The following is an 18,597-nucleotide window of genomic DNA, read 5'->3' on the forward strand; positions in this document are numbered from 1 at the left end:
AAATTTTTAAATTTATTTTTCTCAATAAAAAACATCGAAACATTTTTTTTCAAAAAAATCTAAAAATATTTTAAATCATTTTTTTCTTCAAAATTTTTTTTCAGAAAAATCAAAACTTTTTCTATTGAGAAATTTTTTATATGTATCTTTTTCAAAAAAAGTATAAAAAAAATTTCACGAAAAAATTATAAAAAAATTTGAAATTTTTTTGTCAAAAGACTTTTGAATTTTTTTTGAAAAATAAATCGAAACTTTCTATCTCGAAGATTTTTTTTTATCGGAAAACTTGTTACTGTTATATTTATAAAAAAAAAAAACGATATTTTCTTTTCAAAAGAATTTCAAAATTTTTTTCCTAAAGAACTAGTTCGAAATATATTTTAACTAAAAATTTGTTCAAAATATTAATCTCGTTTATATTTATAAACCAGTTTCAAACTGACTCAGAACTGTACTGAATTTGATTTGAAAAAGATTTTTAAAAACTGAATCAAACTATTGATAGGGCTTAAAGACGACAATTTTAGGACTTTAATTGAGTTGTTTGCATAAGGATACTTGAAAATCTAAAAAAATATATTGGCGGATTTTAATTGAATTGTTTGTGTAAGTATACTTGAAAATCTTAAAAAAAAATATTGATGGAATTTTCTAATAGATAATTATGTAATAGATTAATGATGTGATAGAAAAAGAAATATAAAAAACAAGGTATTAATTGAGTATATGAAAATTGTAGGTATATATATTATTGTCGAAAATTTAATTGTAGGCTAAACTATACTTTTGATTATTTTATTTATTTTTAGATTTCACTTATAGTCCTTTTAAGTATTTTTCTTTCAATTTTAGTTTCATAAGTTATAACATTAAACACTTTTTTAAATATTTTATTTTTATTTTAATCAATTAAATTACAAACATTAAATATTTTGGTATAATTACAAACGCATGAGTGACACATTGGTCTTATAACTTAAAAACACTAAACCATGATAGATAGAACCAAATTGTCTAGTGTTTATGAATTAAAAGAACCAACTTGTCTATTTTCTGTATTTAGAAAAATCATAATATTTAACATTTATAAATTTAAAGACTAAAAAGAAATTAATTATTTTTACAAACCATAAAATTTATAATTTAAGAGATTAAAATAAAACAAAAAAACTTAAATAACAAAATAAAATCTAAAAATAACTAAGAACTAAACAACAATTTAGTTTACTACTCCTTTCGCCTCTTATCTTAAATCTTTTGAGTAATTTATGTTTGTTCAAGAATTTTTGTATTTTCAAAAAGTAAAATACAATTACTAATGTTTTTCTTTTTATATCTTCGAAAATCATAAAACATACATAAATAAATAAGTGGAGAATGCTAACAAATGTCCTAAAATAAAAATAGTTAACGAGTAAAAAGGTAAAAACACGAAATCAATCTAAATTTTTTGATTTTTAATATGCGTACTATATTAAAATAACCAAAGTTGATAGAGGGAGTACTATTTTACCATATGAATGGGGTTGTAGCATTTCATATCAGCAAAATCTGAAACTTCATTAAAAAATAGTAATCTGAAACAGTTACTAATTATGCCAATTTCACGGTTATGTCCAAACACCCATCCCGTTCTACAAATCAGAGCATGCAACAACGAGACTGGATCCAAGTCAGTTACACGAAAAACCAAGGTCAGCCCCCAGCTGAACCGGTGGTCCAGGGCACGTGCGATACGCTCCGGTCACAAATTAGACCGGTCTAGTTCCCGAACCCAGACCCTAGAACCCAACCACTCTCAACCTACAGTTCCACTCGCCGTTAACCCAGACCACGCCGTCAGTGAAGACGACGCTGAGTTCAGTGCTGTGAATTCCATTTATATTGTCTCCGACGGAACCGGTTGGACCGCCGAACACTGCGTTAACGCCGCTTTGGGTCAATTCGATTACTGCTTGGTCGACCGTGGCTGCCCCGTCAGTACCCATTTGTTTTCTGGGGTAAAACCTTTCCAACCCTTCATTCTTTATCCTTTTGCTCTATATCCATACAATAATACTATCATATACCACACCTTTTCGATACGTGTTTGTTTCTGCCATTATTGAAAGTTAGATTTTGTAAAATTGAATTTAGTTAAAAGTGAGATGAATATAAAATAATTTATGTTTGTATATTATCATGTAAAAATGACTTGAACATTAAGTTTCACTGTAAAATAAAGTTAGAATCAATTATAGACGTAGAATCAATTCAATTTGAAAACATCTAAACATGTCGGAATCAATTATACACTTCCGGAATTGAATTTTACTCCTTCAAAAGTGGAACCAAACATGTGCTAATTTTGATTTTCACAAATCACAATGTATGTTTTTTGTTTTTTGTTTACTATTATTTATTTAAGATTTGGGATGGATTTCAATTGATTTATTTGGGTTTATTCAATAACATAGACACCGTGAGGCTATTTGAGAGAGCATATGACAATAACGTACTACATATTTATAGTTTATAGCTTCTAGTTTATAAAGGTGTTTTTCAACATTAGCTGTTCAAGATAGTTTAGGAAAATAGTTTATAGTTTCCATCCGTAGATTTCAAATAAGCAAAAAAACAATTATTTCACATTCTTTAAGAAAGGTAGTTGATCTCATTTAATTTTCTCGAAGTAATAAAAAAAATGTAATTGCATTCTCTAAATTGCCTCTTATAGCTTGTAGGAACATTTTTCACAAGAATAAATTAAAGATTAATTAAAGGGTAGTTTAGAAATAATAGCATTAAATATGACAAAATTAATTAAGTATTAGTTATATTTTAGACCATAAAATACGATTTTTATTGTTGTTGCTTATATTTGAAATTAGAGAGAGTATCAGAAAGCACTTTGACTTTATTTTATCTTTTATGGGCTAAAGGCACTTGTTAAAGATTAAAAAAATATAAATTTTACATTGAAAAGAACAAAATATGAACTTTCAACAGTTGAATATACAATTTTCAATGCACTTTTCAATAATATTTATATATTTAGATATTTAACAAGTGACATTGGGGCACTTATTAGCATTTGCCATCTTTTATTATATGATACGCACTTATGCCATAGGTGCTCAACTAAGTTGTTTATCCAAAATGACTTAAATTTAACTGTAGCTATAATATATTGTTATTGATTAGATTGATGATGGAGAGAGGTTATTAGAGATAATAAAGCAAGCAGTGAAGGAAGGTGCATTGCTTGTTTACACTTTAGCTGATTCTTCATTAGCTTCAGCAGCTGAGAAAGCCTGCAAATTATGGGGTGTGCCTTCCACCAATGTACTAGGACCCATTACAGAGGCCATTGCTTCTCATTTGGGTGTCTCCCCCTCTGGCCTTCCTCGTGGTGCTTCCGGCGTTCCTCTCTCTGATGATTACTTTCGTAGGATTGAAGCTATTGAATTCACCATCAAGCAAGATGATGGGGCGTCTCCGCAGAATCTTGCCAAGGCTGATATTGTTCTCACCGGGGTTTCCCGCACCGGGAAGACGCCTTTGTCTATTTATCTTGCTCAGAAAGGGTATAAGGTCGCCAATGTACCCATAGTGATGGGTGTGGAAATGCCTAGGACTCTCTCTCAAGTGGATCCAAAGAAGGTTTTTGGATTGACTATAAATCATGGTGTTTTACAGGATATTAGAAAAACAAGGGCTAAAACATTGGGATTCAGTTCAGGATCAAGGACTAATTACTCGGAGATGGATTATATTCGAGAGGAACTTGAATTTGCAGGAAGGCTCTTTGCTCAGAACCCTGTCTGGCCGGTTATTGGTAACGAGTTTAAATTCTACCCGATTTAACATTTAAACTTTATAATTCAAACTGTGATTTAGATTATTTCAAAGGGAGTTGCAAAATATTACCTTAAAACTAATGCTAATGAAGTCTAAATTTATTAACTAACAGATGTGACTGCAAAAGCGATCGAAGAAACTGCAGCAGTTGTATTGAGACTGTTTCACGACCGGAAGCATAAGTGCACGATGTCTAGCATCTCAAAACGCTATTAGAGATGTCAATTTTTTCTCTTGCTGGGCCTCATATTGTAAAGCACCAAAGTTGTAAACTATGATATGCAGAGTTAGCCAACTACTCATAAATCATTTATCATAATCAGACAGCTTACTTTCTTTTACCATTATTTGTGAGTGTATATTTTAGCCAACAGGTATGTCTTTTGTGTGTCATATTCATATATCATTCCATGTTATATTTTAGAACATTACTATCAATTTGAAAACTTGTATTATAAGTAATTCGATTCTAAGAAATAGGAATGATAGTAAATCTTAAACTGTATCTTACCAGACCCAACTGTGGAAAAGCTGTTTTGCTCGGATGAACTTACCTATAATTGTAAAACTTCCACCACCGAATTTGGTGGGTGCTGGTGACTTCTCTTTTGTGAAAAATATAGTGGAGTTCAATGAATAAGTGGAAATGCAGTTTCCCTTCCTTCAAGAGAAAGCAAGCTATGTTCTTGCCAAATTGGTGAAGTATTTCTCCATGGTTTGGTTTTCTAAGTAGTAAAATGTCAACAAAGCTTTTTTCGGACATAGAAATTTGTTCTAGGTATTGCTTGCCTAATTGACTCTAGTTGTCTCTGTGGATCTAGTTTTACTTAATTGTTATACCGGCATTGTTTATTGATATGTATGATATTTATTTTCTTACCAAATTATTCGGTGGGATTTAATATTCGTGCACTGTGTTTTCATTTCACTTGTTGAAAAAAATACATAGCATGCTAAAAATGTTGGAAAATCTTAGATTCGAAGCAACCTATAATATATTTATGTATGATTACTGGTGTACCAAACATGCCTCTAGGCAGGCACAAAAACAAGGGCGGGTGGATGATGAGTTTCTTTCTTTATTTCATTCATTTCGTTTGAATTGACAAGTTTAATCATAGCCACAAATTTTGTAGATTGAGTTGCTAATATTTTGTTCTTGGTCACCTAACTATAGTGTATGGATTAATTTGAACTCTTAACAAAAGTGCGTGTTTAAATTCAATGTGAAAACGACATAATCACTGCAAGCTTCAACAAAATCACATTGTCTATGTAATTTTGCCAAAGACACCGCTCATTCAAACATACACTAAGATTCTTTGTTGAGGAAAATGATCTAACCTTAACCTTCACATGCTTCTAGTTATTTAGACCAACCAAAATACATAGGATACAAAATTTCCAAATTAAACAAAATGATTCATACACCTAGTTTATTCCAAAAGGTTTCCCAATATATCAACATTATTTGTCCCCGGAAAAAAACAACTAGTGGATTCCAACTTTATTGATAAAGACAAAAAAATTCATTGAGCGTGCATGTCTTTAGTGGCTATTGCTCTCACAGGTATACTTTTGTAGCTTTGTAGGTAGCTCTCATATGTATTGCACTATTGCCTTTCCTTTCCTTTCACATCTCCTTTTCCCTGTCTTCGCTTTAATTTTACAAACATAGGAAAAGGTTCAATTGGATTGCATGTAACAGCAAAACAAAACTGAATGATACATACAGGTTAGGAATATAAATCCTAAGGAGAGAAAAAGCAAAAAGTAACTTTCTCATCCTCCAACTCCACTATGCCCTGAAATAAGACACACCAAATAAACCAAAACTCTCCCTCTTCCATGTGATCTTTATCAGCTATTGTAAAAGAAATATTCCTCCCCCTCTCTATCACACTGCATCATTGCAATGATTTGCCTCTTGTAGCTCCATAAGAGGTAACTATTTCTGACTTTAACATGGTGGAAATTCTAGCAACCATTTGCAACTTATGCATTTCTTTTCTGTCTTCTTCGAACTTTTGGTTCGCAGGTTTAGATTCAAAATCTCATTGTATAAATCGGTGGCATATCGGTAACTAACTACTGCAAATCACCACCATATTCAGCTCCATTTTGCTTGCTGATAGTAAGAGTCAAGTATATAAGTAACAATGTTCCCACACTCGACCTGTTTTCAAAACACACAAAATTGTGTTAAATACTAATAACCAAAAATCAAGTTAAAAGCAGAACCAAAATAATGGAGTTATTTATATAAGAGTTGATTGAATCTTACAAGGTGGCAAAGGCAAGTAGAACTTTTTTAGGGTCTAGGAGCCAAGAAGAAGATCGTCCAAAACTATTCCTCCTCGTTATACATTTGTTTTCTGTGTTGGTGTTACACATGTTATTACTAGCTGTGACAGTAATTTGATGGTGTACCTGCTGTTGTGAGTTTGTTGAATTTTGTGTGGACCCCGCTGCTGTGACCGTTGATTTGCAGGATCCTACCAGAGCAGCTGCAGTTCAATAAAATCAATATTCAATTCAGAGTTTACAATTTCATCCGGTCTTGTCTTTTTAAGGTTATTTATACATATCAGGAAAACTAATAAATTTTGGTTTTTTATGATAGAAATGTTAATCTTTTCTTATAATATCTTTCATTATTTATTATTTCGTTGGATCTATTATCTTCTTTGCAATAAATAATTAAATTGTACGAGTACATTACAAGCTCACAATAATGTTCAAATTTCTGATAATTGACACTACATGCATGTGGCCCCCAAGTATGGTGTATCAACAGCATATTAATTACATATATGATAATCTTATAGCACTTTAGCCTTGTATATATGGTTGACCCATAAATCTATTTCATAGAGCTAAGTTTGACAATTTCACTTAGTAGGTTTTCTATTTTTACACCTTTACTAATCTTCAACCACCAGGGACCATGCCAAACAACCCTCCTCATAATAATTTTCAGTTTTAGAAATCGTTGTGTAATCAATAATATCATGTTTGATGTTATTCCAAAACCTCTACATTTATGGGGTCTAAGCTTAGTTGATGAAATTGACAACTATTTTCTTTTTTGGAATTCAGACAACTATAATAATACTTACAATATCATAATATATAGATATGAGGCCTAGGAATCAGGTGACACCCACCTTGCCCTGACATAGGCACAGGTTGGTGATTTAATATTTTACCAATGAACCTAAGTTTCCAAACAATGCAAACAAACAAACACACCAAAAGTTGATAATTGTAAAAAAAAAAGTTTTTTTTCAACGGAAGAGATGAATAAAAACAAAAGCATAATTTGGATTCTTTCATGTTTTTTTTGTATTTGTAGTACACAACACTTTGACATTTTCTATAAATTTATGTTTGAATTACCATGTCACACATGGGAAAAAAATAAAAAATGAACTAAGATCCAAATCCTAAATTTCTAATACAATGAACGAATAATAGTTTGGGGAGTTTAATGGCGGTACCTTTCGGTGAGTATGTAGTAGGGACAGTATCTTTGTCGTTAAGTGTGTCGACATTGCCGTTCACAATCACATTCCTATCTCCCCAACGTTGAGATCCTTTCCTTGATAGGCTCCGTTGGAACTATATATATACGATTTAATTAAAATATAACCAATCATAAGGTACTATTATTAAGTGTAATAACTGAAGAATGCAACTTGGTAATGGTGGAGTTGAGTAAGTCACACACAAAGTTAATGCTTAACAACAATTTTTAAATTAATTAACTAGCTTCCTGTAATCTTCAACGCTTGATCAATTTAAAAAATTATAATTAAAGGTGAAAGGCTAAGGCGTGGAGAAAAATAATGTTTGAGAAAGACATTCGATTCTAATGGCCGCAAAAGTTTAACAAAAGTTAATTAGTGGATAACGTGTATGTTTTCCCTCTCATGTATTTTTATTATTATAGGCAAAAATTACATTTATACTTCTAAATGACAACAACTTTAGACTTTTAATGGTTTTTTTGTCCAAAATTATGAAAAATAATGTTATTATTTTGGCCTTCTTTACATATGTAATTTGTTATGTATTTACTTTGAAATTTGAAATTTCTATGTTATTTAGGCCTTATTTTGGAACTAGGGTGACATTTTAGTTAAGAATAGTATTATTGAATGAAAGAATTCTGATTGACATTTTAATGAGATTAAAATTGCACATCAGTTTCAAAATAAATATATAATGACAAATTACATTTTTAAAAAAACATGTCAAAATACGACTATTTTTTCCACAATTTTTTTTGTTTTGAAAAGTTAAAAATAATCTCTCTAAAACTTTAAACTAAAGTTAAAGAAGCAATGCAGTTTTGACTTTATAATTATGGCGAATTTCTACTTCTAGTTTTCAGGTTACTTTATCATTGTCTCATCAAAAAATCATTATCTCATCACAAGAATTATAGTAGTATATTCAATATTTTATTTAAGTTTACATAATAAAAAATTATAGTAGGGACTCTGTTTTGCTCGTGAGATGGGCCAAATAATATAAAAGTAAAATAATCATCGCAAACTAAAATATATATAAAAATAAATAAATAAAAAGTTCTTACTGTAGTTCTTGAATTCGCATTGATGTTATCTTTGTTGATGCTGGAAGAGAAAGAATCCATATCAATCACAAAGCTATCTACTTTCTCAGATGAGTATTGACATGCGTTTATGTGATCTGAAAACAAGATTCTCTGTGAACCAATATTCATCTTTTCTGATTCCAAAGCCTCACAAGAAGAAGAACCCAAATCCTACAAAAACATAACACAACTGTTATAATTTTTTGTCACAAAAAAAAAAGTGATAATTAAATTATGAAGAAAAAAAAAAGCGAGTGAAAAATTCAATGGAACAGTTATTATAAAAAAAAAAGAAATTAAAATTGTTACCAACTGTGGAATTTCCATCACTTTCCAAGAGGAAAAAAGGGGCATGAAAGAAGAAAAGAAGGTTTCAGCGTCAAAAGTTGCGTATTGAATGGGTCACAGCTTAAGCCATAGCCATACAGTATCTGATTGAAAAATTTAAAATTTAAAATTTAAAATTTAAAATTTAAATGAAGAAATATATGATTCATGAAAAAACAACAAGCCAAAAGACTAAACTTTACATAAGAATAATAATAATAATAATTATAATTAATAATCAATAACAATATAAAACATTATTAGACCAATAAAAAGAAAAAGAAGAAGAAAAATACCCGTGAATGATATAACCCAGAAAATGATTATTTTATAAAAAACGGGTTTTGAGATAATGGACAAAGCTTGGAAATGAGAGAGGAAAGAAACGTAAGATGAAAGTGGAAGAAACAAAGTGAGTTTATAAGAAGAAGGTTTTTTTTTGTCTGATTAGAGATGGGTGATATTTTTATTGGAAGGTAGAAAAGAAAGAAAGTACAAGTGCTTGGAAGGTGCGGGAGATGAGTATGATGATCATGTGGGATTTCTTCTTTAAACAAACATTCATTAACAGAGGATTAGGGATGGGTTTATATTTAATTGCAAACCTCTTTCTCTTTCTCTCTCGTCTTTCTACTTTGTAGTTATACAAAGACTTTGTCTAATCTACACAATTAAGATAAAAACACTTTGTTATATCATTTTTCAAAACAGTGTTTTTTACTTTTAGAAATAAAATAAAATTTTCAGATTCATTTGTTATAGATTAAGAAAATTATTTTGATATTTCTTTTAAAAAAAGTCATGTGTTTATTATTAGAAATTTTAATATGATAAAGTTATTATTTTTTTAAATGTATTTCTCAAAATAATAATAATAATAATAATTCTTCTAACAAACAAACACCGTATCTCATTTGATATAATACTAAAATACTATTGATAAATAAATCTAACGATAGGAAACAAATTTGGGTATAACGCCACACTCTATTTTTTATCCCGATAAGATTTATAGTGTAAGAAGTATATCATTTGCATCGGTATTCTTTATTCTTTATACTATAGCTTTATATGAGTAAAAGAATAATACTATAGCATTTTTCTTAGGTGAAAAAAGAGGGTAAAAATACTATAATTGTATAGTTTTTTTGTTGTTGATGTTATCTAATGTATTTCAATGATTAATCATCCGATCGTATAAAGATCAATTTAAAGGGCTTGAACTTCAATAAATGATCTTCCATACAAAGGTGAGATCAATCCATGACAGTATTTTTTACACAAGAAAAATAAAATTTTATTGATGAAAAAACATAAAATAAATCTATAACCACATGTTTAAGTAACTCAAATATATATCTACTAACTATGTATATTATGTTGGTAAATTTAACTGTTGCCAACTATAACAAAATATAGTTAAAATATTTTTTTTTATGAAACATTCTTTTCCTTTGTATTTTTACAAAACTAAAAAATATACATTAAACAAGTTTTTTTTAAATTTTTATCAGATTTTCTTTTAGTCTTTTAAAGTAAAGAACAGTTTTTTAAACAAAAATATATTTTTTCAAAAAAAAATTAAAGTTAAGAAAACTATTTTTTTTTAAATTGAAAAAAAATTATTTATTCTTTTGTTTGCATAAATTTTTAAGGGAAAAATATTTTTTTCTTCAGAAATTAATAAAGTAATATTAAATAATTTAATTTTAAATTATCATGATTTTTTATATTACTGTATAAATTTATTTAAACATCATATAAATTATTATTACATCACTAACATTAATCCCAAATTAAAAGAGAGACTAAATATTAAATTTTTAGAAAAATATAGACCAAAATTGTAGAGAAAAAAAAAATCAAAATTTCGAATTTACTAAAATGGATACATAAATTGCCTTTTAGGCAATAATTTATTTTACATCCCATATTTGCTGTGTTGCGTTCTTTGCTGTGACGTGTAGCAGATAAGCCCACCTACTACTATCAGTGCGGTTGGTCATAGCCTTATAGGTTCGATCCCCATCTCCATGATCCAACTACTCTCCTAATTCATGAAATTAGATTCCCTCCAGTCGAAAATTTCGATTTTGATTAAATAGTGTAAAAATTAAGAATTTAATTTTGATTGTACAATTTAAAATACTATACTTAAATTTAAATTGTTTGATCTTATTGAACGACTGTTGATTTAATATACAAATGACATGTTTAATTTTTACTAAAAAAAAATTATGTGTTTGATTATTTTAGATATTGTTTTTAGATATTGGATTGAGACAATTGAGCCGTAATGAACTCAAATCAATCCTCGTTCTCTGAGTAATTATAACTTTTATTATAATCGTGGATAACAAAAATTTGTTCATAAAAAAAAAATTAATAATACTATTTGATGCTATTATGAGAGTGAAAATTTAGGAGTTTGTATTACAACAATTGTTTAGAATAAAAGCAGAGATCAAAAAGGGAAGCTGGGAAAAGATAACTCATTCCTTCTACACCAAAGGTGATGAAGGGTAACTCAAACACAATAGACCAAATTATCACGGAGCCCTGCTGAATGATATTCTCAAGAAGACACATTATATTGCAAAAAGAAAATGTAGACGATTGTGAGTCTTATACCAAAGAGCAACAATGTGAGGACAATCACAAAGAACATAAAATATGGTCTCAATGGCATTATGATAATAGGGCAATTAGAGACACTGGTAGTAAGTCCTGTTCTAGCACCAACGTTGTTGGTAAGCACTTAGCAGCCAGTCAGAGAAACACCTTGATATGCTTAGGTCCGCGCCATTTCCAATTAGAATTAAAAACATTATTTTTGAGATTGATCTACAACTAAAAGACGTCAAAAAGTCATGTAATCGTTACCCATCCAAAAGCAAGACGTAGCTCCATTACCAACACAACAACATAAGTTCTCATTGACGGAGAGAGAAATAGTTAAAATAAAAATAAAAATTTACGGTGTGTTTAAACGGTGGTGACTGAAAATGGAGGAAAAAACAAGTGAAAAATATAATAGAGAGAATAAATATTTTAAAAGTTACGTAAGTTTTACATGGTATAAAAGACACTTTAATATTTTTTTTATATAGATTTTTTTTTACCAAATAGACCTTTCAATGTGAAGCAATAATATAAATCACAAGAAATGAGAGGTTTGAATTGTGATATTTTTTTAAAAATAATTAATTCATGCACTTAATTTCAATTAACTCAAGAACAATCATAGTTGAAGTACGTTAACCTCAAGAACGTTTTGGATATGTTAATTTAAATAAAAATAGTTTAGTTTATAAGTAAAATGTGATTAGTGAATGCAAGATAAATATAGAGAAGGGAGGAGAAGATCACATAAAATGTATCATAGTTCAACCAAGGTGGGCTAAGTCTAGTTCTCATAATTTGTGAAATTTTCCACTAAAGTGCTCAACACCAGAAAGTTAAAGTTATGTCGTGTACTATCTTTCTTGATTATACATTAATCAGTTATAACATTCATCTTTCAATCTTAAAAGGAATTTTTAAAGTCACCTTTCAATCCATAAAGGATTTTTACAAGTATCTTTCAAACTATAATTTTTTTACAACACATTCAATCTAACTTAAGAGATAAACTTGAGTTACAAAATGATGTGTTAGATAAAAAAAGTGTTTGAGATGTAAATACTTCTCAATTCTTGTTTGAGATTAATTAACAACAAGAATTCAGTAAGATTATCTATAAATATATTGAGAGAAGAGCTTTGCAAGTGTAGATTAATTGCTTTGGAAACTATTGCATTTATCTTCTAATTAATCTTCCTTTTATAGATGAAAAAATGCTTAAAAATTAAGATAAAGTTGAACATAACCGTTAGACACATCAACCAAATGTCAGATTTGATTAAAAAAATTAAGCACATATTTATATTATTGTCCAGAACGTTCTTGAGAAGCCTAGAATGTTCTTGCTTTTGAGTCTGATGGAAAACGTGGATAAGTTAAAGTGAGCTATCAAATGTTAGTTGACATTATGTGCGACCAGAAAGATGCATATCTTTTTGCAAAACATTGTTTGTACAATATACTTGTGTCATTATTCACAACTCATCAATTTAGAGATCAACTTTCATTTTTTGGGCATTCAATTTTAATCTTGCAATTTTTTATTTAATCTTAGCGGTCTGATGTGCGATTTTGACATTCTTAACATACAGTTTGGACTTCCCAAAACTGTCAAGTTTTGTCCTTCTATAAAGAATAATCAAAATGTTTTGCAATCATTCTTCCATCAATTTGGTTTCACATTTCGTTGAGAGATTTTCCAAATCATTTCATACCTCATAAAAGTGTGTTTTTATCTTGATATATATATGACATGGGTTTAAAATTTAATGATGAAATCAATATTAATTGCTTGAAAAATGACCATGTAATATTTGCATGATTATGCAAGCTGGTGCTTGATTTCTTATTTTTGTGCTTGATTTCTTATTTTTGAATAATTTACTCAAAAACACAAATTTAAATGATAATATGATCAGGATCATAATTAGATATTTAATTATCTATTTGATTATTTTCAAAATAATAATTACATATTTTGGCTAAACACAAAGATCCAGACTTATTATTAATTTTGTGCATGCATATAATTAAAGTGGTGACACAAATTAATCAATTAATTAATTATGTACTAACAACGTAAATTGAACGTTCGATCATATTTCATTATTGATTGTATTATGAAAGAACATAATTGTTAAAAATACCTTTTATCTTTTAAATACAAATATAATAAAAAGTAGATTGCAATCAGCTATATACATTATAAAGATTTTTTTTTTCTTTTCATAAATTCACTTTATATTTATCATGTTCGAGATATATTAGACATTAAATGTGAGTATCTTTTATAATAAAGATTTGAACTCATATTTATCAAATTATACAAATTTAGTGTCTTTTATCGTACTCAAGTATCGTTGATATATAAAGAGATATGTTACCAACACATACTTTAGCATAGTCTTTTCAACATATATTCTCTATAAAAAAAAAAGAAGAAAAACATATTCTTAAATTATTAAATTTTTAAATAAGTTTCATTAAATTTACGTGGAACTTACATTATTTAGTAGAATTCATTTGAATTTAAATTATTTAGAGATAGTTTGTTAAAATAGTATATTACTAATACTCATCTTATATAAATTGATTAAATTGGGCCGATTCACTTACTTCTAAGCTGTAAATTATCAAACTCACTCAAACCACACAAAAAATTGTAAATTATAAAAGGTGAATGTTTATCTACCTTGTTTTGTCTCATCATCTTCAAATACACTATCGAAAAATTAAGATTTAGTAGTATGAAATACATTATCAAAAATTAAAATTTAATAAAAAAAAATATTGAGATTGAATGAACATTCACTGATATAAATCTCATCGTGACCCATTGCAGCTTTGTCTTTTTTTTCTCCTTCTTCACGTAACATTTGGTTGGGTTGGTATAATAAATTTTAATTCAAAATAAATGTAAAAAGAAATAGACAAAAGAAACTAAAGTGTGCCAAGCTATGTAAATATTGGGGCAAAAAAAAAAAAAAAATAGAACAATAAATACATGGGCAGCAATTATATTTAGCAAACATCAATTATTTGGATTTGGCACATGACAGCCCAAATAATACTTGAGATTTTGAGTGTTACTTGGAATAAGGAATTAGTATGACAGGGATGTTATAATATTTTCATTAGTTTGTATGAATGAGTATTTTAACATGTATTTTAGGTATTTAATAATTTTTTAATTACAATTTTCTAATATACTATTTTTTTAAATGTAATGGGTATAATCTAGTAAATGTACGTGAGAGTTGTTAACATACACAATACACTAATTTATTTATTTTTTAAAATATTTTAGTAACATACATTTTTTAGTGTATTCAACTATGTTTTTTCATTATAACTTACTATCGTATTTCTTCTAAAAAAATCGGCAATTATTCATTTGTATATCAACTCATTCATTAATCAAAATCACGTGAGCACCATTTGATTAATTTTCTTTTAAGTCTTTTCGAAAGATAATTTTAATCACTAAAATTTTAACTAACTCTTTTGAATAAATTAGTCACGTTCTATCTTGATTTCTTCCATTAAGATAATAACGAACGTAATATATGACAAGTCTACTAATTAATATATTTAGGATCATTCTCAATTCACATATATCTTTTAAGATAATTTTTTAACAATCTATTTTTTATGTGTAAAAGCATCATATGATTGAGAAGACATTTCAATTATGATGATCTCTCTAAATCATCATCTATTATTTGCAACCAAATTTTAACTACTATTTTAATTAATTATATATATACTAGTTAATCAAAGTTAACTAATTATAGCTTCAAAAATTTCTTTAAAAAAATTGTTATTTGAATAAAAATTGTGAACACAATACTTGTCATATATGTACTACACACCCACCGTATTTATACGGTAAATAATATTTTATTTATTTATTTAAAAAATCATTTTTTTTCAAATCTATTTATCATTGAAGTATTTTTGTGTGACACATATATAAGTTTATACTATTAATCAATTTGAATATTTTATTAACCACTAAAATATAAATCATTAACTATTTATTTGACATATTTCAGTAAGTACTAAAATGTAAGACATTAACTATTTTTAAGTAAAGCGATTCAGTGATTAAAGAAGTACTTTAAACTAGATAATACGATGTATTTTAGTGGTTAATGAGATATTTGTTTAAAACATAGATAATGATAAATATTTTAGTGGTTAATAAGACATTCAAAACAATTAATGGTACAAATCTGTATATTTTGTTAAAAAATGTTTTTAATATACAAAAAAAAATGTAAAAAAAAATGTAAAAAAAAATGAAGAATACCATATATCAATAGTTGTGTTCCAATAATACAACTAACACAACTGTTTTTTTGAACATAGAGGTTAAGCAAAGCACGAGTGCATCATGTAGTTAATCGATGGCACCATGTTCGTCGACGTACTAAAAATATCAATATATGGTACCCAAAAATCTGTAGATAATCCTGCCAAAAAAAGTCTATAGATAATGATAGTAATAGACAATTACGTACATCAAATATTAAAGATATTTAGTTGATTTATAGTATTGCAATTTTGCAATTTGCAATGATCGATTGAGAAAGACAAGGCGCAACTCCGAATTGTATCAATCAATTATGAGACCCGTGATGAAACATGATAGGATAGTTCTATTTAATTTATGTGTCCATTGATTCTAAGACACTAATCGCTGATTCGCTGTATATGCGGTGCATGGTTGGTCGTTGGTTCAACCAAAGAAATTCTGTGGTATTTTTCAATCAAAAAATTATATGTCGTTGAATAATGTTTTTAATTAAGTTTCCCACGTTAGTGAAAACTGAAAAGACACCTTATGATTGTGTGTTTGTTTGTTTTTATTTTTATTTTTATAAAAAGGACAAAACCCAAGACAAAAGAAATTACTGAATTACACAAACATATATCAGTATGCAAGTTAGAGAAGTGTATCATAGAGAAATCTCTTAAAACTCACTAAGAGGAGACTACAAGACATGAAAATTAAATAAACTATGAGAAAAGTTATAATTGCAATCCAATTGAAACATTGTTGTCTTCACGTTAAACGTGGTTAATCTGAACTTGTCAGTCTAATCTCAAAAGTCACATATGTGACGAACTAAGGTAGAGATATCCCTACCTAAGGTAGAGATATCCCTACCTAAGGTAGAGATATCCCTACCGCTAATTTTTCATGTTACCATGTCAACAAGAGCTTTCGAATCACTCTTTACTTGAAAGTGATAAATCGCATCTCTTTAAGTCATTTCTATACCCATATGTATGCCCTACATCTTCGCATACAAACATCACAATCTTCAAGTTTCTAGTAGTACTCCTTAATCTATCTGTCATATGCATCTCAAAGTAAATTTTCGTAATATAGTGTATTTTTCGTTGATTGTGTTTTATTTTATATGTGAAATGAAGTATAAATAAAAATAATAATAAAAAAGTTGAAATAATATGATTTAAAAAAATATTAAAACAATTACTATTTTTGTTTAGATTTTATTTTCGAGATAGAGTATTGGTTAAGTAGGAGTTTGTTTTTAGGATGTTACTCTTCCTCACGGTTTTTTTTATAACAAATTCGTCCTTAATGTTAACACAATTTTGTTTTAAATTTTAGCTACAAGAAGAAAGCATCTGATTTTTAGCGGCAGAATTCAATAATAATCCACAGCTTATTCCATTCAATGATTTAGCATGCGTTTGTATTGATTTATTTTAGGTAATTAGATTGTTATGTTTCTAATATGTTTAAATATCCTAATACAAACAAACCATATGATTCCGTTAAACAATTGATCAAATTAAGACTGAAAATTAAATACAAACAAGCTTTTGTAATAATGGCACGCCTTATCACAAACATTCCAAAAAGTAATGGTTTAGGGTGTATGATATTATTCTATTTAGTAATAAAAAAAGGGTGTAATATGACAAAATATTGTTCCACCATCTCGTCTCTCCAAATAATAGTAACATTATTTTATAAAGAATAAGAAAATATGTTAAATAAATAAATTAATAATTGTATTGAATTATTTATATTAATTATTAGTGTATTTTAATTACAATAAATACAAAGTGAAGAAAAATTAAATTGGGAGGGATAAACAAATATTAATTAAATGGTGCAATTGAAAAATAAATTAAAATTGTATTGAAAATTAAAAGTGACATTTTTCGTGAGATAAATTCTTTTTTACAAATATGAAAATTATTGTATGGCATGAATTTAGAATAAATTTAATATATACTATGGTACTTTAGATTAAACACATGTTGATTGTATGAGATATGCTATTTTCGGATAGATATAGTACTAAAAAATATAATTATATTCAATCAATTTTTTTTCTCAAATTATTATTTTGTATCTACTTATCAATGTTATATCTAATGTTTGTGTTCATACTTGAATTATATAAAAAAATTAAGAGATATTTAGGGTGTGAAAATGAGTATTTCCTCTTACTTCTATAGCACTATATATACACTAATACACATATATTAGTTAGTTGTTGATTTAATTAATCTGCATGTTGACAAAGTCGTCCCGAACATTTTGATGGTAAATAAAATCAAAACTTGTAAATAATATTAAAAAAATACTTATAAATAACACAAATAACATTATAGTCTAAAAAAGAAATTAATAACATTAAGAATCTAAATCTATTTTTATTCCTTTTATTGTAAACAAAATTTGGGTCTTTTATTTCCCTAAAATTTAAACTCTATAATACTCTTAAAAAAATAAAAAATTTAGACCTTGTATTGTTGGTCTAGTATTAAAGGCCCAAAGTCGACCCTAGATCCTGAATTATTTGAAAAAAATTTAGTATGTACCTAAACTGAAAAGAATTCTCAACAAGTCTTTGAACTATCATATTTTTTCAATTGAGTGTTAGCAACAACAACAATAAAAAAATATATAAAAACTGTTTATAGAAAAATAAATTTATTCCTTTGGTGGTGGGAAGTTCCTTCCATTGTTCATATAATAAGCAAAGAGAAAAGGTAAAAGTAGGCCAGCACCACAACACGAATTACAAATTTACACATATCTCTATAGCTTTAATTTTAAATTGTGTCACGCTTAGGGGTGAAAATAGGTCAGACCAGACCAGACTTTGAAAGACCTGAGTCTGGCTTACGATCTATCA

The 18,597-nt window shown here is 27.8% G+C and overlaps 2 protein-coding genes across 3 annotated transcripts; one reads left to right on the plus strand and one right to left on the minus strand.

Annotated features, from left to right (window-relative positions):
• Positions 1-1,497: 1,497 nt before the first annotated feature.
• On the plus strand, positions 1,498-4,187 carry LOC101507702 (pyruvate, phosphate dikinase regulatory protein 1, chloroplastic). The gene is made up of 3 exons (XM_004496721.4): positions 1,498-2,000; positions 3,184-3,817; positions 3,953-4,187. The coding sequence occupies exons 1-3, from the start codon at positions 1,596-1,598 to the stop codon at positions 4,054-4,056; spliced, it is 1,143 nt and encodes a 380-aa protein (XP_004496778.1). The 5' UTR covers positions 1,498-1,595; the 3' UTR covers positions 4,057-4,187.
• Positions 4,188-5,229: 1,042 nt separating this feature from the next.
• On the minus strand, positions 5,230-9,455 carry LOC101508033 (uncharacterized). Of its 2 annotated transcripts, XM_004496722.4 has the most exons (6): positions 9,085-9,455; positions 8,771-8,892; positions 8,441-8,632; positions 7,341-7,461; positions 6,125-6,347; positions 5,230-6,016 (listed from the first exon to the last, which is right to left on the minus strand). In XM_004496722.4, the coding sequence occupies exons 2-6, from the start codon at positions 8,813-8,815 to the stop codon at positions 5,929-5,931; spliced, it is 669 nt and encodes a 222-aa protein (XP_004496779.1). In that variant the 5' UTR covers positions 8,816-8,892; positions 9,085-9,455; the 3' UTR covers positions 5,230-5,928. The 2 variants fall into 2 exon arrangements, with proteins under 2 accessions (XP_004496779.1, XP_004496780.1); XM_004496723.4 differs by lacking the exon at positions 8,771-8,892 and having other exon boundaries at positions 9,085-9,448.
• Positions 9,456-18,597: the final 9,142 nt, after the last annotated feature.

The sequence above is a fragment of the Cicer arietinum genome, chromosome 4 (assembly GCF_000331145.2).
Source record: "Cicer arietinum cultivar CDC Frontier isolate Library 1 chromosome 4, Cicar.CDCFrontier_v2.0, whole genome shotgun sequence".
Taxonomy (NCBI): domain Eukaryota; kingdom Viridiplantae; phylum Streptophyta; class Magnoliopsida; order Fabales; family Fabaceae; genus Cicer; species Cicer arietinum.

Excerpts from the sequence above, each read along its gene's own strand:
- LOC101507702 (XM_004496721.4), top strand. The coding sequence starts at position 1,596 with ATGCCAATTTCACGGTTATGTCCAAACACCCATCCCGTTCTACAAATC. Across the intron at positions 2,001-3,183 it reads GTACCCATTTGTTTTCTGGG|ATTGATGATGGAGAGAGGTT; the intron begins GTAAAACCTTTC and ends GTTATTGATTAG. Across the intron at positions 3,818-3,952 it reads CCCTGTCTGGCCGGTTATTG|ATGTGACTGCAAAAGCGATC; the intron begins GTAACGAGTTTA and ends ATTAACTAACAG.
- LOC101508033 (XM_004496722.4), bottom strand. The coding sequence starts at position 8,815 with ATGCCCCTTTTTTCCTCTTGGAAAGTGATGGAAATTCCACAGTTG. Across the intron at positions 8,633-8,770 it reads TGATGGAAATTCCACAGTTG|GATTTGGGTTCTTCTTCTTG; the intron begins GTAACAATTTTA and ends ATGTTTTTGTAG. Across the intron at positions 6,017-6,124 it reads CTACTTGCCTTTGCCACCTT|GTCGAGTGTGGGAACATTGT; the intron begins GTAAGATTCAAT and ends TTTTGAAAACAG.